At 45.9% G+C, this 24748-nt stretch overlaps 1 protein-coding gene across 1 annotated transcript in view; it reads left to right on the top strand.

The window, feature by feature from the left end:
• Positions 1-21214: 21214 nt before the first annotated feature.
• MAP3K10 (mitogen-activated protein kinase kinase kinase 10) overlaps positions 21215-24748 on the top strand; it is a 47902-nt gene continuing 44368 nt past the window's right edge. Inside the window, exons 1-2 of the mRNA XM_044305915.1 lie at positions 21215-21483; positions 22158-23238. Coding sequence (XP_044161850.1) covers positions 22497-23238 — 742 coding nt within the window. The 5' untranslated portion in view covers positions 21215-21483; positions 22158-22496. The remainder of the gene's footprint in view (positions 21484-22157; positions 23239-24748) is intronic.

Here is a 24748-nt window from a genome sequence, read left to right as displayed (position 1 = left end):
CAGATAAGCCTCCACAATGGTACGATTTTGGGGTACATATCTTTTATTCCTTTTTTGGGTCAGTGTTGGTGATATCAACAACAAAAAAAACAATTCTGGCATAGTTTTTTTTTTTTTAACAGCATTATTTTGCCCTTTTTTTTTTGCACCTTAATTTTTTCTGCACATTTTTTGTGGTAAAAACGGCCACTCCAGATGTCAGCTGAAAGTCTATGGGAAATACGAAACATGGGACACACAAGCCTTTTTGGTCATTAGGGCTCATGCACACAACTACAGTCGTGGTCAAAAGTTTTGAGAATGACACAAATATTAGTTTTCACAAAGTTTGCTGCTAAACTGCTTTTAGATCTTTGTTTCAGTTGTTTCTGTGATGTAGTGAAATATAATTACACGCACTTCATACGTTTCAAAGGCTTTTATCGACAATTACATGACATTTATGCAAAGAGTCAGTATTTGCAGTTTGGCCCTTCTTTTTCAGGACCTCTGCAATTCGACTGGGCATGTTCTCAATCAACTTCTGGGCCAATTCCTGACTGATAGCAACCCATTCTTTCATAATCACTTCTTGGAGTTTGTCAGAATTAGTGGGTTTTTGTTTGTCCACCCGCCTCTTGAGGATTGACCACAAGTTCTCAATGGGATTAAGATCTGGGGAGTTTCCAGGCCATGGACCCAAAATGTCAATGTTTTGGTCCCCGAGCCACTTAGTTATCACTTTTGCCTTATGGCACAGTGCTCCATCGTGCTGGAAAATGCATTGTTCTTCACCACTGTTGTTGGATTGTTGGAAGAAGTTGCTGTTGGAGGGTGTTTTGGTACCATTCTTTATTCCTGGCTGTGTTTTTGGGCAAAATTGTGAGTGAGCCCACTCCCTTGGATGAGAAGCAACCCCACACATGAATGGTCTCAGGATGCTTTACTGTTGGCATGACACAGGACTGATGGTAGCGCTCACCTTTTCTTCTCCGGACAAGCCTTTTTCCTGATGCCCCAAACAATCGGAAAGAGGCTTCATCGGAGAATATGACTTTGCCCCAGTCCTCAGCAGTCCATTCACCATATTTTCTGCAGAAGATCAATCTGTCCCTGATGTTTTTTTGGAGAGAAGTGGCTTCTTTGCTGCCCTTCTTGACACCAGGCCATCTTCCGTCTTCGCCTCACTGTGCGTGCAGATGCGCTCACACCTGCCTGCTGCCATTCCTGAGCAAGCTCTGCACTGGTGGCACTCCGATCCCGCAGCTGCATCCTCTTTAGGAGACGATCCTGGGGCTTGCTGGACTTTCTTGGACGCCCTGAAGCCTTCTTAACCAGAATTGAACCTCTTTCCTTGAAGTTTTTGATGATCCTATAAATTGTTGATTGAGGTGCAATCTTAGTAGCCACAATATCCCCGCCTGTGAAGCCATTTTTATGCAACGCAATGATGGCTGCACGCGTTTCTCTGCAGGTCACCATGGTTAACAATGGAAGAACAATTATTTCAAGCATCACCCTCCTTTTAACAGGTCAAGTCTGCCATTTTAACCCAATCAGCCTGACATAATGATCTCCAGCCTTGTGCTCGTCAACATTCTCACCTGAGTTAACAAGACGATTACTGAAATGATCTCAGCAGGTCCTTTAATGACAGCAATGAAATGCAGTGGAAAGGTTTTTTTGGGATTAAGTTAATTTTCATGGCAAAGAAGGACTATGCAATTCATCCGATCACACTTCATAACATTCTGGAGTATATGCAAATTGCTATTATAAAAACTTAAGCAGCAAATTTTCCAATTTCCAATATTTATGTAATTCTCAAAACTTTTGGCCACGACGGTAGAGTTGAGGGAAGTGAGCGTCGGATGCTTCATCCAAAGTCACTTAATTCAAAATTTCATAATTCTACTCTACGGAGATCCATCTCTGCACAGTATTAGAATGTATGGGCTCTAATGAGCCGAAGTAAGTTATTCGCAAAGTCCCGCGTGACTCAGTTGAATAACTTCGGTAGATGTACCTCGGACCCAAAGCAGAGGGGTCTTCCACTTCAAAAATCATCTACCGAAGTTATTTAACGGGGTCACGCACAACTTTGCGAATAACTTAATTCGGCTTATCAGAGCCCATACATTCTAATACTGTAGGGAGACGGATCTCCGTACAGTATTATTCCGACGTTTTGAACGAAGCCACTTCAGGTTAAGCATCCAAAGCGCCGTTCTCTCTACTGTATACACAACCGTTGTTTGGGTTCCGCACCTGAGCGGGTCGGATGCAGACCCATTCACTTCAATGGGGCGGCAAAAGATGCGGACAGCACACGTTTCTCCGTTCCGTGGCCCCGCAAAAAAAAAAAAAAAATGTCCTACTCTTGTCCGTTTTGTGGACAGAAATAGGCATTGCTACCATGGGCTGCCCGTTCTGTTCTGCAAATGGCCGGCATCCATGTTTTGCGAACCGCAAAACATCAAATGGTCGTGTGAATGAGCGCTCACAGAGTTTTTTTTTTTAGGTTACTATAGATGACGTATTACGGCTCCAGCGTAATATGTGGCACAGAACATAATGAAATACCGAAACCCGGGCAGAGAACTCATTATTATTCTGAAATCTATCGCCAAACTCCTAATTGATGGTTTCCATTATTCTAACATGATGTAACTTTATCATATTGCTATATATATCTATATATGTGCACATCTCTGAGTCATGCACAATTTATAGCAGCCAGATAATAACCCAGGTAGATTTGTGGAAACACACATGTCCCATACGGTGCGGATTATCGCCAATCGTTATCTCTCCTTATCCCGTTTTTCTCATTCAGGAACGGAACAGACGGCCCCTAATAGAACAGTCCTATCCTTGTCTGTAATGCGAACAATAATAGGACATGCTTTTTTTTTTTGTTGCAGAAACGGAATGCACACGGAGTAACTTCTGCTGTTTTTTTTGTTTTTCTTAGTGCGTTCACATTTTAGTTATTTCCATCAGTTATTGTGCGCCAAAAACAGTAGTGAAGCCTCCTCAGAGATCAGGTATAATGGAAAGATCTGCACCTGGTTTTGGCTGACAATATCTGATGGAAATAACTGATCAAATAACTGAAGTGTGAACACAGCCTAAGGCCTCATGCACACGACCGTTGTGTGCATCCGTGGCCGTTGTGCCGTTTTCCTTTTTTTTTCGCGGACCCATTGACTTTCAATGGGTCCGTGGAAAAATTGGAAAATGCACCGTTTTGCAGCCGAGGCCGTGATCCGTGTATCCTGTCCGTCAAAAAAATATGACCTGTCCCATTTTTTTGACGGACAACGGTTCACGGACCCATTCAAGTCAATGGGTCCGTGAAAGAACACGGATGCACACAAGATTGGCATCCGTGATCCGTGGCCGTAGGTTGCTTTCATACAGACGGATCCGAAGATCCGTCTGCATAAAAGCTTTTTCTGATCTAAGTTTTCACTTTGTGAAAACTCATTTCCGACAGTATATTCTAACACAGAAGCGTTCCCATGGTGATGGGGACGCTTCTAGTTAGAATACACTGCAAACTTTGTACAAGACTGCCCCCTGCTGCCTGGCACCACCCGATTTCTTACAGGGGGATATGATAGCACAATTAACCCCTTCAGGTGCGGCACCTAAAGGGGTTAATTGTACTATCATATTCCCCTGTAAGAGATCAGGGCTGCCAGGCAGCAGGGGGCAGACCCCCCCCTCCCCAGTTTGAATATCGTTGGTGGCACAGTGTGCCTCCACCATCGCCCCCCCTCCCTCCCTCTATTGTATTAAATCGTTGGTGGCACAGTGTGCCAACCACCATCGGCCCCCCTCCCTCCCTCTATTGTATTAAATCGTTGGTGGCACAGTGTGCCAACCACCATCGCCCCCTCCCTCTATAGCAGTAACATTGGTGGCAGTGTGCGGTCTCAACAGTAGAAGATTCATACTTACCTGTTTGCTGCTGCGATGTCTGTGAACGGCCAGGAGCTCCTCCTACTGGTAAGTGACAGTTCTTTAGCAATGCGCCGCACAGACCTTTCACTTACCAGTAGGAGGAGCTCCCGGCCGGACACAGACATCGCAGCAGCAAGCAGGTAAGTATGAATCTTCTACTGTTGAGACCGCACACTGCTACCAATGTTACTGCTATAGAGGGAGGGGGGGGCCGATGGTGGTTGGCACACTGTGCCACCAACGATTTAATACAATAGAGGGAGGGAGGGGGGGGCGATGGTGGGGGCACACTGTGCCACCAACGATATTCAAACTGGGGAGGGGGGGGTCTGCCCCCTGCTGCCTGGCAGCCCTGATCTCTTACAGGGGAATATGATAGTACAATTAACCCCTTTAGGTGCCGCACCTAAAGGGGTTAATTGTGCTATCATATCCCCCAGTAAGAGATCGGGTGCTGCCAGGCAGCAGGGGGCAGTCTTGTACAAAGTTTGTAGTGTATTCTAACCTGAAGCGTCCCCATCACCATGGGAACGCCTCTGTGTTAGAATATACTGTCGGATCTGAGGTTCACGAAGTAGCTCATATCCGACAGTATATTCTAACATAGAGGCGTTCCCATGGTGATGGGGACGCTTCAAGTTAAAATATACCATCGGATTGGAGAAAACTCCAATCCGATGGTATAAAAGAACTCCAGACTTTACATTGAAAGTCAATGGGGACGGATCCGTTTGAAATGGCACCATATTGTGTCAACATCAAACGGATCCGTCCCCATTGACTTGCATTGTAATTCAGGACGGATCCGTTTGGCTCCGCACGGCCAGGCGGACACCAAAACGACTTTTTTTTCATGTCCGTGGATCCTCCAAAAATCAAGGAAGACCCACGGACGAAAAAACGGTCACGGATCACGGACCCACGGACCCCGTTTTTGCGGGCCGTGAAAAAAAACTGTCGTGTGCATGAGGCCTTACTTCTTTGAAGCAGATTTTATCTGTGTTCCCCATCAAAATCAACGGTGAAGCGTAAAATAGCTAGCAATATTTTGCACATTTTTAGTAGCATTTCTTTTACGAAAAACGTGAGCCTACTGATCTGCCCCTGTCTTTACGAGGCGGATTTAATCCGTGTGCACTTAGTCCAATGCTATGTGATAAGACACAGGGGATTTGGAAAAATGCAGTTCTGAACCATGAAGAGATACAGGGGCTCATTTGCCAAGGCTTTAGGCCTGAGTTTTGGCGTAAAAAGTTGCAAAATTTAGCACAATGGGTATTTTGCACGAAAATGTTGCAACTTTTTGTGTTTTTTTGCTACTCTCTGTGCATTTTGAAGGGGTGGGGCTTGGCAGAAAGGGTGGAGCCACTACACCCTGACGCATTTCCTATAGTTTTCCCTGCACTGCAGTACTCTGTAATGGACACAGCGATCTGTGCGTGGTTCTCTCTCTCCAGCCGTTGCATCACTGGCTCTCTCTGCTATTTGAGGAATGTCATCCTGTTTGTAGCGTGTGTTATGTTGGGAAGGTGTGGCGGTTGTCACGCGCCCTGCACCGGGGATGGGACAGGTATTCTGAAATTGTAGAAAATCAGGAAATGGTAGTTTCACCCGGTAACATAGTAGCGACACAGAGGAATTTACTGTAACCGTACACACTGTTCTGCATGGATGGCGGTACACATGCGTCACCCTGGTATGGATTCATTGGCGAGATGACCCTTAACCCTTTATGCACCAGTCCAGTTTTCATTTTGACACTTTAGTTTTTTCCTCCTCGCCTTCTAAGGCCTCTTTCACTCGACCATATGGCTTCTTCAGTGTTTTGCGGTCCGTTTTTCACAGATCCGTTGTTCCGTTTTTTTGTTTCCATTGTCTTTCCGTTTCTGTTCCGTTTTTCCGTAAGGCATATACAGAAATTACATACCAAAAATTGGGCTGGGCAAAAACGGAACGGATACGGAAGACATACGGATGTATTTCCGTATGTGTTCCTTTTTTTTGCGGACCCATTGACTTGAATGGAGCCACGGAACGTGATTTGCGGGCAATAATAGGACATGTTCTATCTTTAAATGGAAATACGGAAATGGAATGCATACAAAGTACATTCCGTTTTATTTGCGGATCCATTTAAATTAATGGTTCCGTATACAGACCGTAAATGGAACGCAAAAAGCGGCCCGTAAAGGGAAAAAAAAAACGGTTGTGTGAAAGAGGCCTAACACTCATAACTTTTTTATTTTTCCATCTACAGAGCTGTTTGATGTTTTTTTTGTGTTTTTTTTTATTTTGGTTATATATGACTTTGCGATGACTTTTTATTCATTTCTCTTTTTGATGGCGAGGTGATCAAAAAACATCAAATTGACCATTTTTACTGTTAGGCCACCTGCACAGGATACGATTTTTCCATGCGGATTTCCCTGCAGAAAAAACGCATTGTAGCACAGTATCTGCAAAGCGTATGAGATAAAAAAAAATGTTGCGCACACACTGCGGAAATTGACCCGCTATGCGGATTTCCAAATCCGAAGAATGTCAATGATGTGTGCAGTTTTAGCAGCGGATTTCACCCTTTTCAATGGAAGGGTGAGATCCAAGGCAAAACTGCATTAAATCTGCTCCAAAAACCGCTGTTAGAAATTGTGACTTTTGGCGCAGTTTGTGTGCAGAATAAATTAGTACAGATCGTCTGTGCATTCACCCACACTCGTGTGCAGGTACCATAAAGATGTTCACGGTTCACCCCTAATTTTATATTTTAATATGGGGGATTCAGCCCGCACAACCCCTAGCAGGTGCAGATTGCTATGGCGAAATACAGATACAAACGCAAAAACACAAAATGCATATATTGTTTTAATAGTTTGGATATTTTCAGATGCTGCATTACTAATTATGTTTCTTTTTTAAATGTAAAATTGAATAAAAGAGGTAATTTTAATTTTTAACATTGTGTTGTTGTTTTTTTGTTTGTTTTTTAAACATTTTGCTGCAATTGTTAGTCTGCTTAGGAGGCTTGAATATGCGATCTTCTGATCGCTTGTATCATAGACGGCAATAGAAATATTATTGCAGTCTATGGGATTTTAAAAGGCATTCCATTAAGCCCTACCCCAGGCAGGGCTAAAAGGGGTATTCCGGTTATAATGGATATGGGATAACTATCAGATCGGTGGGGGTCCTCCACCAATCACGAGAATGGTGGTTCCGTACCGGGTAGATCCTCCCTGAAATGGATAGAGCGGCTGGTCAGAAATACACGCCGCCGCTCCATTCATTTTTAAGGGAGTGCAGGAGATCGTTGAGTACTTTCTGATCAGCCACTCTGTCCATTTCAGGGGGGCTCCACAGGGTACAGGGTCCTCTGTTCTCGTGATCGGTGGGGGTCCCAGTGGTAGGACCCCCAGAGATCCTGTGGATAGAGGATATATAACTGGAATACCCCTTTAACAGGCATCTTACTATGGCAGGCCTGGGAGCCCTCACAAGGTCCCAGGCTGCCATACTAACCATTTGGAACCCTGCGATTTTCCTGTTGGGGCTCCGATTGGAGGACAGAAGGAGCCCCTCCCTTTGTCTAACCCCTCAGATGTCGTGGTGACTATTGATTGTTGCATCTTAGGGGTTACATGACCAGGATCTGCATTATCATTTTGCATTAGGGAGTTAAGGTGGTTTCTGTTTTTATATCAAAAGTGCATATTCACTGTATAATGAAAAGTTTTTCAATTTATTAAAGTGCTTCAATTCTTCACTATTAGATAGCTAATCTGTCAGTGAATTAGAGTACTTTTGTTTGTATTCAGAGACTGCAAACCTGTACATAGCTCGTCCAGTAAAGCGGTGTAAGGGGTTGCTGTCTCTAGCAAGGCGGCGGTGACAGATTCGTTTGCAGACAACAGGATTAAAGTCCAAATTGATGCTTTATTTTATGACACTCCGGCAATTTACAGGCAAACCCAGTTATAATTCACTAGGTACGGGGAAGTTCCAGCACCACAAAACGAAAACCAAACAAAAATAAACTCCCGCCCGTCTGGGCTCTAACTACAGATTAGTTTCTAGCTCACCTATTGAGTGCAGGTCACACACAGAGATTCCGGCGTCTCTAGCCAGCAAGGCAGCCGGCCTACTAGACCTTTCCAGGCATAACTCTCTCAGACTGACAGACTGGGATGTGCTTTTATTTCTCCCTAACAATCCCAGCTGGGTACACCTGGGGATCCCTAAAGATAGGAGGAAATCTTCCCTTGAATGGGGGTGGACTGGGGAGGTCCCACTACCAAACCTACCTTCCCAGTCCAAATAAAATCCAGTCCTTGAACTTCCTAACAACACTGTCTCAGCAAGCTACACCCTGCTGAAACCACTTTAGCTTTTCTGGATTTTACTTACCTCACCCAGTTGAGGAACCTGGGTGAGATATACACCCCTTCCAAGACTGTTCCATACACTTTACCACAGCGTTATACAGTTGTATCAAATCTAAATAATGCTCTGTGACCAAAACAGCCTGGACTCCAGACTGATACATTGTAGCAAACTGTCAGATTTACTGTACAGTACAGGTTTACTGTCCCTGAATGGAAATGAGTGTTTTCATTCACCGACAACAAACTAGGTGAGAAACTGAAACATTAAACATACTAGAACGTGTAGAGCTTTTCATTTTTATAGTGGTTAAGCTTTCCTAACTGTACGCATTAAAGGGCTTTGTGATCAAGCATTTTTTAATTTTGGGGGTACACATAACTTTAATTAAAGTGGTATTCTGGTTGTCCACAGGATAGAAGATAACTATTAGATCGGTGGGGGACCGCCACCGATCACGGGAACGGGGGCTCAGTATCCCTTGCAGCCCCCCTGAAATGACCAGAGCTGCTAGTGGCCACTCCATTTATTTCTATAGGAATTTCCGAAGATAGCGGAGTACAACGCTCCGGAATTCCCATAGAAATGAATGGAGCGGCCGCACACATGCCCAAACAGCCACGCCGTTCATTTCAGGGGGTACTGGGCTTCCGTTCTCGTGATCGGTGATGGTCACAACAGTAGAACATCCACCAATCTAATAGTTATCCCCCAAACTCTTTCAGGGGAGTATGGAAAAAAAGAGCAGTACAGCCAACAACTTTGGGATGATAACATAACTTTACTCTCTGGGTAAGTTTGATCCTAAATAAAAAAAATTTTTTTTTACTTTTTACTACTTTTGCACAATACTCTTCAAAAAAAATTGTGTTTGCATCCATAACGCATAACTTTTAAAATTTTTACAGAACTTTGCTTGATTTTTGTGAAACAGCTTGTATTTTTCACTTTTTGATTGCCTTTTATTCCGTTTTTTTGGTAGCCAAAAGGCAAAAAAAAAAAGCAATTCTGCCATACATTTTTCTTCGGTTGTTTTTTAGGGTGTTCACCGGGTCGCTACAGACGCTGTGATACCAAATATATGAAAGGAGTTGACATAAAGTTGTGGAGGCTGTTGACATAAAGCTCGTTCAGATGCTACCAACCATGCAAACTCTGCTTCTCTGAGGTCCCTTTCACACGAGCGAGTTTTCCGCGCGGGTGCAATGCGTGACCTGAACGCATAGCACCCGCAATGAATCCTGACCCATTCATTTCAATGGGTCTGTGTACATGAGCGTTGTTTTTCACGCATCACTTCTGCGTTGCGTGAAAATCACAGCATGTTCTATATTCTGCGTTTTTCACGCAGCCCTGGCCCTATAGAAGTAAATGGGGCTGCGTGAAAAACGCATTGCATCCGCAAGCAGGTGCAATGCGTTTTTCACTGATGGTTGCTAAGAGATGTTGTTTGTAAACATTCAGTTTTTTTATCACGGGCGTGAAAAACGCATCAAAATGCATTGCACCCACGCGGAAAAAAACTGAACAACTAAACGCAATCGCAGACAAAACTGACTGAACTTGCTTGCAAAAAATTGCGAGTTTCACTGAACGCACTCTGAACGCATCCGGCCCCAATCCGCAACGCCCGTGTGAAACCGGCCTGAACATGCGCGCTTATATGGAGAGAGGGGCATCTCTGCAGGAGCAAACATTTAGGCATGGTGCAATCCATCATCCTGATGGGAGACCTACATATATACTGGGTTAGATTGTCACCATTTCTGCCCCCTGCACTTTAGGCCTCTTTCACACGGGCGTGTGCGCCCCGTGGTCGTGCTGCGGCCTGCAAATGCGGGCCGCAATGCACGAACACAGTCCGTGGGGCAGCTGCAGAAGATCGCTGACCCATTCACTTGAATGGGTCCGCGATCCGGCCGTTCTTCAAAAAGATAGAACATGTTCTATCTTTTTGCGGAACGGAAGTATGGGACGAAACCCCACGGAAGCACTCCGTAGTGCTTTCGTTCCGCATCTCCGGATTTGCGGACCCATTGAAGTAAACGGGTCCGCATCCGTGATGCGGAATGCCCACGGAACGGCACCCGTGTATTGCGGATCCGCAATACGGCAACAGGGCGCACACGCCCGTGTGAAAGAGGCCTTACAGTAAGAAAATAGCTGCTCGTCTTCAAATCTGAATCTTCAATTAAATTTGTTTGAAAAATAAACTTTATTCAATGTTATAGGGGTTGTCCCACAAAAAATAGTCTACATTCAAACCTGGACCTGAATACTTTTGTAATTGCATCTAATTAAAAATGTAAAATACCCACTCAGTTATTCAAGAAAATCTATTTGTATAGCGCCACCTGTTTGTTCTTTTCCTTATTTCTCTGTGTACCTCACCGATGTGGTCGCACATGCTCAGCTCCACCCTTCATCTGCCATATCTTGTTAGACACTGTGATAGTTACAGGGAGAGAGCTGCAGCAGAAAGTACACGCCTCCTGAGAATGGACATGCCCCTGAGCTGCAGCAGAAAGTACACGCCTCCTGAGAATGGACATGCCCCTGAGCTGCAGCAGAAAGTACACGCCTCCTGAGAATGGACATGCCCCTGAGCTGCAGCAGAAAGTACACACCTCCTAAGAATGGACATGCCCCTGTGCTGCAGCAGAAAGTACACAACTCCTGAGAATGGACATGCCCCTGTGCTGCAGCAGAAAGTACACAACTCCTGAGAATGGACATGCCCCTGAGCTGCAGCAGAAAGTACACACCTCCTGAGAATGGACATGCCCCTGAGCTGCAGCAGAAAGTACACACCTCCTGAGAATGGACATGCCCCTGAGCTGCAGCAGAAAGTACACAACTCCTGAGAATGGACATGCCCCTGAGCTGCAGCAGAAAGTACACACCTCCTGAGAATGGACATGCCCCTGAGCTGCAGCAGAAAGTACACACCTCCTGAGAATGGACATGCCCCTGAGCTGCAGCAGAAAGTACACAACTCCTGAGAATGGACATGCCCCTGAGCTGCAGCAGAAAGTACACGCCTCCTGAGAAAGAACATGCCCCTGAGCTGCAGCAGAAAGGATGCACCTCCTGAGCAAGGACATGCCCCTGAGCTGTAGCAGAAAGTACACGCCTCCTGAGAAAGGACATGCCCCTGAGTTGCAGCAGAAAGGACGCACCGGCCTGAAAAATATTTAGCAATTAAGCAATGAATGAGAAGATCTCTGGATCCATGTGAGGTACAGGACTGATTCTACCTTTGTTATAAAGAGACTGTCATTTACTACATGATGTCCGATTGTCATTTTTATATTAACTCTTTTAAAGTTTAGTATTGGTGACCTATCCTCATCATAGGTCATCAATATCTGATCGGTGAGGGATGGCACCTGGCACCCCCACCAATCAGCTCCTGCGAGTGCCACAGCCTTCTTGCAGCTTACCAAGCACAGCGCCATCCATTTGATAGTGGCTGTGTTTGGTATTGCAGCTCAGACCCATTCACTTGACCACACAGACATAAGATATAAGGGAAAGATTGGATCCCGTTCTGTGTTTTTGACCAGCACCTGGTTTGGGCTCACAATCGCTGATGGAAATCACTGATCAAACACAGACATGTGTGAAAGCGGCCTCGATCTCAGTGGTTGGAGGGCCCATTTAATGATCATAAAATAGATATTTTTAAATAGTAAAACAAGGGTCAGCAACCTTTTGCACTCTAGCTGTTGTGAAACTACAACTCCCAGCATGCACACTTGCTCGGCTATTCTTATAAGGGCTCATGCACACGACCGTATGTATTTTGCAGTCCACAAAACACGGGTCCGCAAAAAATACAGATGATGTCCGTGTGCATTCCGTATTTTGCGGAACAGAACAGCTGGCCCCTAATAGAAAGGTACTATCCTTGTCCGTTATGTGGACAATAATAGGACATGTTCTATTTTTTTTGCAGAACGGACATGCGGACATACGGAAACGGAATGCACGCGGAGTAACTTTCTTTTTTTGCGGACCCATTGAAATGAATGGTACATACAGTACGCAAAAAAAAGGAGCGAACATGGAAAGAAAATACGTTCCTGTGCATGAGCCCTAACTCCCATAGAAGTGAAATAAGGATGCTGGGAGTTGTAATATCAAAACAGCTGGAAGTTGCTGATCCGGTCAGTAGAATATAATAATGCCACTGGCGGAATTTATCCCAATTATCCCTTTTTTAATGGTCGTGTGACAATAGTAGGTTGCACGGCTAGTGTTGAAAAGTTTTCAACAGTTGGACGGGACATGGGCGGAGCGGTGGCATCAGGGGCAGGGACTCTGTCTCTGGTAAATTTACAGGCTGGAAACAGGCGCACATGTTGCCTAAATACTACACCAGCCTGGGGCACGGCTGCCAGAGGCAAGGGAGTGCAAGGGGAAACAAAGACCACCAGTCTTTATAAATGTGCCCCAGTGAGTGGTAAAATGATGCCATGGTTAATAAGAGCTGTTTCTAAGGCCCCATTCACACCACCGTAAGGGCTCCGTGCCCGTATTACAGACTGCAAACAGTGGGTTCGCTATATATACGGGCACTCCTTGGTGCGGATGTGGACCCATTGACTTGAGTGCCATCTCCTATCTTTTGCGGAACGGAACCATGGATCGGAAGCTTACAGAATCACTACGAATCACTTGGGCTATTGGGTCAGGACCGCAGAAGATAGGACATATTTATATCTTTAGCTGTACCTTACAGATCCGGACCAATTTAAGTAAATGGGACCGCATCCGCACCACAGAGTGCACACGGCTGGTGTCAGGGCATTGTGGACCGCAATTTGCGGTCTGCAGCACGGGCATGGAGCCTTTACGTTTGTCTGAATGAGCCCTCAATGTCAGCCATTTATCCTTAACGCAATCACCGGCCTGACTGTTTACTCTTATCCTAAATACTACAGACAGCACAAGATGTAATGTAATCTAAGAGGATCTAATGTCATGTGCGCCCAGGTGGACGGGCGCTGTCATGCAGCGTAGGAGAAGGACGTGGTTAATGGTACACAGTGGTGGCGGGGTGTATCCCTAGTGACCTGAAGATGCAGGAATGTGGTGGAACCTGCCCAACGAGCCGGTAATAGAGTAACTTACGGTATGTTTCAGCCTGACCGAAACTAGGTCCCTTTAAACTGGCACTTAGCTCGAAGAAAATATTTTGCAACGTAGTAAACGCTCTTTCCTTTAGGGTGTGAAGCCTGTGCCCATGCTGTGGACCCCAAATTGCAGTCCACAATACACGGGCACCTTCCGTAGGGCAGGCGCATGGGGATTGCAGACCCATTCACTTGAATGGGTCTGCGATCCCTCCGTTCCGCAAAAAGCGGAGCATGTTCTATCTTTTTGCGGTGCGGAAGCACGGAACGGAACCCCAGAAAGCACTCCGTAGTGTTCCGTTCTGTGCTTCCATTCCACACCCTTCCGCATCTCTGGATTTGCGGACCCATTGAAATGAATAGGTCTGCATCCGTGAGACGGGAATGGGACACCAACGGTCGTGTGAACGAGCCCTTACACTGAGGTCAGAACAGCTGAGAAGAGATAGGTTACAATCTGCCACTCAGATAGGGTTATGAAACCAGAGACCTTCAACAACAGCCGACATGTCGATCAATACAATTGATTTTAAGCAGGTTTCAAAACCATAGGAACTGCACTGGAAGAGGGGAAGGGAGTGTAACGGGACTCCCATAGTGCCCAAATAATACTCCTTTAAGGGCCATCATAATACCGCCATATAGTTTCTACATCCATATTCGTGCAAGCCAATTCTCAGATCATACCGCCATACACCACTAAATAATGCGGGGTCATCTTTAGATCATTCTTGGGTTTCTCCTTCTTGAGAGTCCCCTAGAAAACAATGGCCTTGGGCCCATTGCTTAGTTTGCCAACCCATAAAACCAGACCCTGAGCTTGAGTCCTCATCTTGGGTACCACTAGAGGTAAGTGCTCTGACCAGTCTGTCGTTTATCGCAGCACACTGCCATACTGAATTATAAAGGGCATCTGTCAGCAGTTTTGTACCTATGACACTGGCTGACCTGTTACATGTGCACTTGGCAGCTGAAGGCATCTGTGGTCCCATGTTCATATGTGCCCGCATTGCTGAGAAACATGATGTTTTAATATATGCAAATGAGCCTCTAGGAGCAACGGGGGCGTTGCCATTACACCTAGAGACTCTGCTCTCTCTGCAACTGTCGCGTCCTCTGGTATGTGGAACCATTCAATTCAATGAGGCCGCAGAAAAATGGACATTCCGTGTCTGTATGTCCGCATGGCCATTCTACCCAAAAGAATAGAACATGCCCTATTATTGTCCACATTACGGACAAGGACAGGACTGTTCTATTAGGGACACGACTGGTATCATTGTTTTGCGGGCCACAATACGGGCACCACGGCCATACGGTGGTGTACATGAGCCAAAAAGCATAAGTTTGGGTCTCATACTGAAATGTATTTGCCTTTCACAGAGATGCATAGGATTGCCGCAATGTTCTCACGGGACACTAGATGGAGCCTGTGTGCAGCGACACCTGTGCTGCACATAGGGGGAGAGCGCATCCCACCAGCCTCCCCCATTGTGTGCATTCACCTGCCATGAGGAGGCACAGGATGGGACTGCCTCATTCTGCAGGCGGCCTGCCCATCGCCACCCACTGCACAGCTCAATCACAGCCAAGACTACACATCCCAGAACCCTCTGCTTTGCCAGGGGAGGGGCCGGCTGCCTGCCTGTGTCTGAGCAAAGGTTGTGCGGCAGTGGAACAGGTTAATGTCGTGAGCCGGGCAGGTTACACATTAAAGCGCGTAGAGCCACGAGGGTGGGGCCCTGACACCAGGGGCCAGGACGTCTCTGGGCCTGGGTGACCTGTTCTCACCGGTGACAGTTACCAGAAAACATGAATGCGGCGTCATGTTTACCCTTCAAAGCCCTTCAAATTATAGCAAGCAATATTCCGTCCTTCAGAAAGTCACTCACTAAGGGCTCATGCACACGACCGTATGTATTTTGTGGTCCGCAAAATACGAATGGCGTGCGTGTGTCATCCCTATTGCATCCGTTTTTTGTTTTTTTTCGGATATGTTGTAACTATGTCTATCCTTGTCTGCAAAATGGACAAGAATAGGACAATTTCTATCTTTTTTGCGGAACGGCCATGCGGACATATGAAAACGGAATGCACATGGAGTCATATCCGTTTTTTTGAGGACCCATTGAAGTGAAAGGTTCCACATGCGGGCCGCAAAGAAAAACAGAACGGACACGGGAAAAAAAAATACGTTCGTGTGCAGGAGCCCTAAAGAAAATTGGAAAATTTATTTTGTGTGCAAAAATGTAATGCTTTACCATGTAAGCATAGGAATCCTGATATAGGTATATAGTGCAATTAAAGGGGTAGTCCAGTTGTGACTATCCACAGGGGATAACTATTAGATCGTGGGGGTCCTACTGCTGGGAACCCCACTAATCTAATAGTTATCCGCCATCCTGTGGATAGGGGATAACCTGTCACAACCAGGTATTATAAGGAAATCAGCGGGTGTTTTTGGCTGTATCTAAAGTGGGTCTTAAAGGAGTTGTCCAGGATTAGAAGAACACGGCTGCTTTCTTCCAAAAACAGCACTACCCCTGTCCACAGGTGGTGTGTGGTATTGCAGCATGGCCTCATTGACTCCAATGGAGCCAAGCTACAATACCAGAGACAACCCATGGACGGGGGTGGTGCTGTTTTTCTAATCCTGGACAACTCCTTTAAAGGGAACCTGTCACCGGGATTTTGTGTATAGAGCTGAGGACATGGGTTGCTAGATGGCCGCTAGCAAATCCGCAATACCCAGTCCCCATAGCTCTGTGTGCTTTTATTGTGTAAAAAAAACGATTTGATACATATGCAAATTAACCTGAGATGAGTCAGAGCTTGAAAATATGACTCTTCTCTGGTCACACAAGTAAGATATGACTCTTATGTTAATTTGCATATGTATCAAATCGTTTTTTTTCCACAATAAAAGCGCACAGAGCTATGGGGACTGGGTATTGCGGATGTGCTAGCGGCCATCTAGCAACCCATGTCCTCAGCTCTATACCCAAAATCCAGGTGACAGGTTCCCTTTAAGGGTACCGACACACACCACATGTGGGGTTACTCTAAGGGCTCATGCACACGACAGTATTTTGCGTTCAGTATACTGGCCGTTTTGTTTAGTTCAGTATGCGGTACATATACTGAACCATTCATTTCAATGGTTCAGCAAAAAAAACTGAAGTGTCTCCGTCTGCATTCCGTTTCAGTATTTCCGTACCGTGAAAAGATAGAACATGTCCTAGTCTTGTCCGCAAATCACGGTGCTTGGCTCCATTCAAGTCAATGGGTCCGCCAAAAAAACGGAACACATACGGAAATGCATCTGTATGTCTTCTGTATTTGTTCCGTTTTTGATGAACCATCTATTGAAAATGTTATGCCCAACCCAATTTTTTCTATGTAATTACTGTATGGCTCCATTCACACGTCCGCAAATGGGTCTGCATCCGTTCCGCAAATTTGCAGAACGGGTGCGGACCCATTCATTCTCTATGGGGACGGAATGGATGGGGACAGCACACAGTGTGCTGTCCGCATTTGCGGAGCGCGGCCCCGATTGCGTTCGTATGGCATCCGTTTTTTTTTGTGGATCCATTGTAATAATGCCCATCGTTGTCAGCAAACTAGAAAAAAATATGACATGCACTATTTTTTTTGCGGGGCTGCGGAACGGACATACTGATGCAGACAGCACACGGTGTGCTGTCCGCATTTTTTGCGGACCCATTGAAATGAATGGGGCCGCATCCTATCAGCAAAAAAAATGGAACGGGCAAGGAAACAAAATACGGTCGTGTGCATGAGGCCAAACACGGAAAAAATAATACTTAAAATAATCTAGACCCCCTAACTTCACAGAGGAGATAGAAACACAACTGTATAACCAAACAGAGTGGGCGGCACAGGCTGGTACAGTGGTCATAATGGGAGATTTTAACTTCCCAGACATTGACTGGGGTCACGGTTCTGCCTCAACCGCAAAGGCGAAAAGATTCCTCAAAGGGGAGAAGATTCCTCAACTTGCTGCAGGACCACTCTATGGGCCAGTTTGTAGAAGCTCCCACTAGGGGCGATGCTCTGTTGGATCTGGTAATTTCTAATGACGCAGAGCTTGTTGGAAATGTTACTGTCCGAGAAACACTAGGTAATAGTGACCACAAATTAATTATATTCCCGGCTAAACCATAAGGCCTCTTTCACACGGGCGGCCCGGATTTGCTCCGGATGCGTCGCGTGTGCATAACGGGAAAACCGCACGAGTAGGCACGCAATTGCAGTCAGTTTCGAATGCGATTGCGTTCGAATGTTCAGTTTTTATCGCGTGTGGTACTCAGACCCGAACCCGGACTTCTTCACTGAAGTTCAGGTTTGGGATCGGTGTTCTGTATATTTTATTATTTTCCCTTATAACATGGTTATAAGGGAAAATAATAGCTTTCTTAATACAGAATGCTTACTAAAATGTAGCTTGAGGGGTTAAAAAATTAATTAACTCACCTCATCCTGTTGTTCGCGCAGCCGTCATTGTCTTCTTTCTTCCTGCCAAAGGACCTTTGATGACGTAATCGCGCTCACCACGTGGTGACGTCAGCGCAGGTCCTGCTGAATGAAGATAGAAATCTTTTATCTTCATTCAGCATGGAGGAGACAGGACTCATCTAAGGTTCATTTACATATCTATAAAATCAGTTTGTTTTTTTACACAATAAAAGCACACAGAGCTATGGGGACTGGGTATTGCGGATGTGCTAGCGGCCCATGTCCTCAGCTCTTTACACAAAATCCCGCTGACAGGTTCCCTTTAAGAGAGAAGCTCAGCTGAAATCATTAGTTAGCACGTCCTTCAGACTCCATAATGAATACATTTTTGGCCCTGCCCGTTGGCTATGAAGAGGCCTGAACACTTTTGGGCTGTGTCTCAGCCAGTGGTCCATCCAGATCCCTTTTCTCTTGTGGAGACCTCAGTTTGATGGAGGGGGAGGAAAATGGCTACTGTACCACATTGCGAGACTTATAATCAGTGATGGCCAGCGAACACATGCGGGCTGCCTTCTTTAGTAAGGTAGACTCGCCCGTCTGGCGATGCACAGGTAAGCCCTTACCTGTGCCAGGAGCCGGTCTGAAATCAAATGCGGTCACCGGGAGCAGGCAGTTCCGAGAACAGCCGCCGGGGGCCTTTATCGGGCTGTTCTCGGAACTGCCTGCTCCCGGTGACCCCATTTGATTTCAGACCGTCACATGGAACAGGTAAGGGCTTACCTGTGCATCGCCAGACGGGTGAGTCTACCTTACTAAAGATGGCAGCCCGCACGTGTTCGCTGGCGAACACTGCGAACTGTCCATCACTGATTATAATATGTCTTATGTATGACAAGTAGTGTATATAGGAGAAGGAGGTATTGCCGTAGCAACCAAGGTGATCACTGCTTTATAGTCACACCTGCTTTGGAAAAATAAAAGCTGAAATCTGATTGGTTGCTCTGGGCAACCCCACCCTGTCTTGCCTGTCCCAGCATTCGTACATGAGGCCCCGTATATAAACTAATACGAGGAGATGTATAAAAACTGATGTAAGGGAAAACTGCCATAGTTGCCAATAGCAACCAATCCAATTTCACTTTTCATTTTCCAGAGGGGCATAGAGTATTTACCCCTAGCGACCAGTCAGAGTCCAGCTTTTAATTTTTCAGTGCAGATCATAAAATCTGTTGTTCCAGAAAACATCTGCACATATATATATTTATGTCCCGTTATTTATCACAATCTCAGTTCTCTAAGGGTCCGTGCACACGGCAGCGTAGGTTATGCGGATTTCACTGCAGCAAATCCATACCACCATATGCATGGGTTACTTGTGGATACCGTCACAGATTTTGGGCTCCTGTACGCGGCCATAAGTGTTTTGCAATCCGCAAAACGCAGATCTCTACCGAGTGCATGCCGCCATTTATTTTTTAACTTCTGTAAAAATGACCTATCCTTGTTCGTAAAACGGACAACAATAGGACATGTACTATATTTTTTGCAGGGGCCGCGGAACGGACATACGGTTTGCAGTCCGCATCTTTTGCGATCCTAATGAAACAAATGGGTCCTCATCCAATCTTCAAATAATGCGGATCAGATGCGGACAAAGATTATGGGCGTGTGCATGAAGCTGGTACTGTATTAGGGCTCATGCCCACGAATGTAAGTGCTCCGTGCCCGTATTGCAGACTGCAAACGGCGGGTTGGCAATATACGGGCACTGGCTCACTTGAATGGGTCCGCGATCTGTAAAATATCTTTGGTCATATCTTTGGCTATATCTTGCAGATCGCGGACCCATTCAAGTCAATCCGCACCACAGAGTGCACACGGCCGGTGCCAGTATATTGCAGACCCGCTGTTTGCAGTCTGCAATACGGGCACAGAGCCCTTACATTTGTGGGCATAAGCCCTAATACAGTACAAGCTTCATGCACACGGCCATAACTTCTGTCCGCATCTTTTTTGCAGATTGAATAAGGACTCATTCATTTCGGGCACGGTCCACAATATCGGCACGTATCCGTTCCGTTTTTGCTGAACCATCTATTGAAAATGTTATGCCCAGCCCAATTTTTTCTATGTAATTACTGTATATAGCATACGGAAAAACGGAAACACGGATCCGTTAAAAAAGCGGGCCGCAAAACACAGAAAAAGGCCTACTGCACACGACCCTATGGCTTTTTCAGTGTTTTGCGGTCCGTTTCCGTTTCTATTCCGTTTTTCCGTTCCGTTTTTCCGTATAGCATATACAGTATACAGTAATTACATAGATAAAATTGGTCTGGGCCTAACATTTTCAATAGATGGTTCCGCAAAAAACATTTCCGTATGTGTTCAGTTTTTTTGCGGGCGCATTGACTTGAATGGAGCCACGGAACGTGATTTGCGGGCAATAATAGGACATGTTCTATCTTTAATGCCTCATGCACACGGCCGTTGTTTGGGTCCGCATCCGAGCTGCCGTTTTGGCGGCTCGGATGCGGGCCCATTCATTTAAATGGAGCCGCAAAAGATGCGGACAGCACTCCGTGTGCTGTCCGCATCCGTGGCTCCGTTCCGTGGCCCCGCAATAAAAAAATAACATGTCCTATTCTTGTCTGCGATTTGCGGACAAGAATAGGCATTTATATTGCCGGCGCCCGTTCCTCAAATTGCGAAAGGCAACATGGGCGCCTTCTGTTCTTTGCGGATCCGCGGTTCGCGGACCACAAAAAACGGCACGGTCGTGTGCATGAGGCCTTAACGTAACAGAAAAAACGAAAATACGGAGACAGAATGCATACGGAGTACATTCCGTTTTTTTTGCGGAACTATTGAAATGAATGGTTCCGGAACACAAAAAAAATGGCCAGTAAACGGGGAAAAAAAACGGTCGTGTGCATGAGCCCTTAAAGGAACAATAACTTATTTACCCAATATAATAGAGTGCTTTCTATATGTCGCATGCATATTCCTCAAGTACACACAGTATACAATTAGGTAATCGGTACATCCATTGGTCTTCTGTACTACATGACCATACAAGTAAATCCTGCATATATGACGATGGGACCCGGCCTCCTTTATTGAAATCGTCCAGGTCGCACACGACTGCAGGGCACAACCTGCTGGTCACACTCTGTAATTGTCTCTTTGCACCACAACTACAAGAAACTACAACTCCCACAATGCATTAGGGCAGAAGCAGGGAGGTGAGGGGGTGGCTGTGTATCTGCTGTGCCTGAAACAGCTGACAGCCTGGGTAAGGTGAATGGAAACCATTACCCCAGAGAGAGAGACAGGAGCTAGAGCTGTATTCCTGCAGGTGATGAAGGAGAAGGATGAAGCCATCACCTCCCCATAGAGGACTGAGGAGGATGACGATGCTGGAGATGATGTGCAGATTGTAGGAATTTGAGCCTGGCTGCAATTGCTGCTTTTGGGTCCCTGCATGCTGCAAGAGATCATCTTTCCATGATAGATCAGACCCCAATCGTGGACATGTGAGGTAGGTGATCTAGCGGATCAGATGTGTTAATATTATATCGGATAACGCGGAGCGGAGCATGGTTTAATGAATTATATATCGCCTGCACTCGAGCAGGAGAAGTCACATCTAGAAACCCTGTGCTGCTGCTAATATCCCGTCAGGTGATCCTTCCATTGACCCGGCACTTACTGATCCCTTCCTGACGGTCAGATCCTATGAGCAGACCCCTCACTTTATAAGTAGAGAGCCCACCGACCTGCTAATATCATCCATTTTGTGTATTTTATATAGGATTCCTATAGTGGTCTGATCACATCCGTCCATGCGATATCCTTAAATTAAAAACACAGAGGGCTCCGATCCTTACTCCATTCCCATAAGTGTCCACTGAACGTATAGGCATGGTTGGTAGGTAAGAAAATGTAACCTTAATCCCTGTGACAATGCCGTGTGACAGGTAGACAGTCGGTGTCAAACAGCAGCATCGGATTTCTATAGATCAAATAAACACAGACGTGGGTTTTAACCCTTCCTGAACCTTATAGACCAGTAAGGAAGCTGGTAAACATGGGCACACTATTAAATGTCTGCTGGGAGGTGGGTACAAAACATAGATGTTCCTCACCACCTTGAAGATGTCTTTAATGATTTTAATGAGGTTTTAACATCTAACTTTTCTTAATCCCTCACAGTTCCTGTTTGAAGCTTTCAGAGACTTGAAGTTCCAGGATCGTAGACAGTCACCTAATTCACCTGAATTTTCAGAAACCTCCACCCTGATGTACCTGAAGGATTTGGCTTGGCCTAAGCAATTTTACTAAAGCGGCTTGATCAGCAGAATGTGTCCTTTGGAAGATGGATGGAAAAATGAGTAATGGAGTTGATCCTGGGTTTAGTCAGGGGCCACTATATGCGCAACTGGTCTCGGACGTCTTTAAATCTCTTTATTATGGAAGTAGGTACATTGGACAAGTGCAATCTTGGGATTAGCATGGAGTAAAATGAGAACTTCCCTACCTTGATCTGCAGGTATGGATGGCTTTCCAAAAGCTGAGACCATGTTGTGGCAAAACTCTAAAGACCCAAAAGAAAATGGGATGTGGCATGATACAGAGGGTTATGGGGGTTCCAACCCTTTGTGGACAGCAGTTTTCGATTACGAGGCCACAGCAGAAGAAGAACTAACATTAAGAAGAGGTGACTTGGTGGAGATCCTCTCCAAGGACTCTACAGTCTCTGGTGATGAAGGTTGGTGGACTGGAAAAGTTAGAGACAAAGTAGGCATCTTTCCAAGTAATTATGTGGTCAGTGACCTTAAATATACCACCTGGAAGGCCACCCCGAAAGATTTCCCTCATCCACTGCAGATAAAGTTTGAAGAGCTGGATTTGGAGGAAATCATTGGGGTGGGAGGTTTCGGGAAGGTCTACAGGGGCATATGGCGAGGAGAAGAGATGGCAGTTAAGGCAATTCGGCATGACCCAGACGAAGATATCAACGTGACAGCAGAAAATGTCAGACAGGAAGCCAAACTTTTTTGCATGTTGCACCATCCCAACATTATAGCCTTGAAAGGAGTATGTACAACACCTCCGCATCTTTGCTTGGTCATGGAATATGCAAGAGGTGGACCATTACATCGCGCTTTGGCTGGAAAAAAAGTCCCAGCTCACGTACTAGTCAACTGGGCTGTTCAGATCGCAAGAGGCATGAAGTATCTTCACAGTGATGCCATTGTACCAATTATTCACAGGGACCTAAAGTCCAGCAACAGTAAGTGTCTATGAAAACAGGTAGTGCTTGTTGTCTTATGTGGGTGGATGATGGCGTAGGGTTCTTGGGTTCTTGTCTGCCTCTCCCTGTGCTCTTAGCATTTTTAAATGTCATAATTTAGGTCAGATGTGACCTATGGGCTGAAATGCAGAGCATGCCATCATTCATGCTATTGATCCTGTAGAAGGTTATTCATTCATATTTCCATATTTATGGACAGGTTAGTCATTTAAAGGGACGTAGTAGTGGAGATCTAGGCCAGTTGTACCTTTCAACCCTCCCCCCACCAGGCATCTGGAACTTCATGCAACTGCTACCTTTGCATCCCCTATAGCTATGTCGGGGATGTCAAATTTGTGACTTGGCCCATGTAGGACCACGTCATAGACTTAAAGGGGATCTCCAGGATTAAGGCACTTTTAAAATGGCACCTGTAGCTTTGGTACCTAATGAAAAAATTCTTAATCCCGCCGCTCCGTTCTGGTGCACTGGCTCAGTTCAGTGATATTACAGTACCCGGCTTATTTTCTTCCAGCCATGGTATCAGGGGTGTAGCTATAGGTGGTGCAGAGGTAGCAGTCGCTACCAGGCCCAGGAGCCTGAAGGGGCCCAAAGACCCTTGGGCCATATAAGAAGACATTGGTATTATAGAAAGCGCATGCTGGTCAAGTTACACCTCTGGCTGGAGGGAAGGGGTTAGGTAAAAAATTTGGCATGGCATGGTGTGGGGGAGGGTGCCGTTTCAATTCCTGCCTCAGTCAGCACGAAGGCTATATGCTTCCCTTCCCCCGAGCCACAAAGCACTGACGAAAGTGGGGCCCAAGCTGAACTCTTGCAGCAGGGCCCATGAGCCTTTAGCTACGTCCCTGCGTGGTATGGATGACCGGCTTTGGTGGCACACCGCTGCTGGGTCTTGTGCCTCTTGGGGAAATGTCACTGCTGAGGTCAGTCGGCTGCAGCAGAACACTTGACCCCGTCTGTTCACCAACTAGAAGTAAACAAACCAAGGACCCGAAGATCGACGAACAGAGCGGCGGAGGGCAGGTAAGTATGATTCTTTCCCTAGGTACCACATGCTAGGGGGCTAATTCAAAAGGGCTATAATCCGGGACAACCCCTTTAAATGGATTTTCTCATGAACAGCATTTATGGCATATCGATTTGATATACGATAGACAGAGATGAGTGGACGCCTGTACCTGTTGAAGTGTTGACGGCACGTGCCAAGCCTATGGGATATAGAACCAGCCTACTGACCCCCACCAATCAGGCATGTGTAGCCCATGAATCTAAAAAGGGGTTTTCCCAGTTTAAGAAGTGATGTCATATTGCTAGGATATGACATCACTTCCTAATCTGTGGGGGTTGGACCCACTGATACTGAAAGGGACACAGCACTAGTTAAGGGCTGTAGCTCCTGCACTGATGTGAGTGAATAGGGTCAGGGAGGATCAGGGAACTTAAAGTGGCCCTGCAAAAAAAAACAACTAAAAGTGACCCCATGTCTTAG

This window comes from Bufo gargarizans, chromosome 9 (genome assembly GCF_014858855.1).
Source record: "Bufo gargarizans isolate SCDJY-AF-19 chromosome 9, ASM1485885v1, whole genome shotgun sequence".
NCBI classification, from domain to species: domain Eukaryota; kingdom Metazoa; phylum Chordata; class Amphibia; order Anura; family Bufonidae; genus Bufo; species Bufo gargarizans.
Note: the sequence above shows the minus strand (reverse complement) of the source record. Positions and strands in the feature narration are given on the sequence as shown.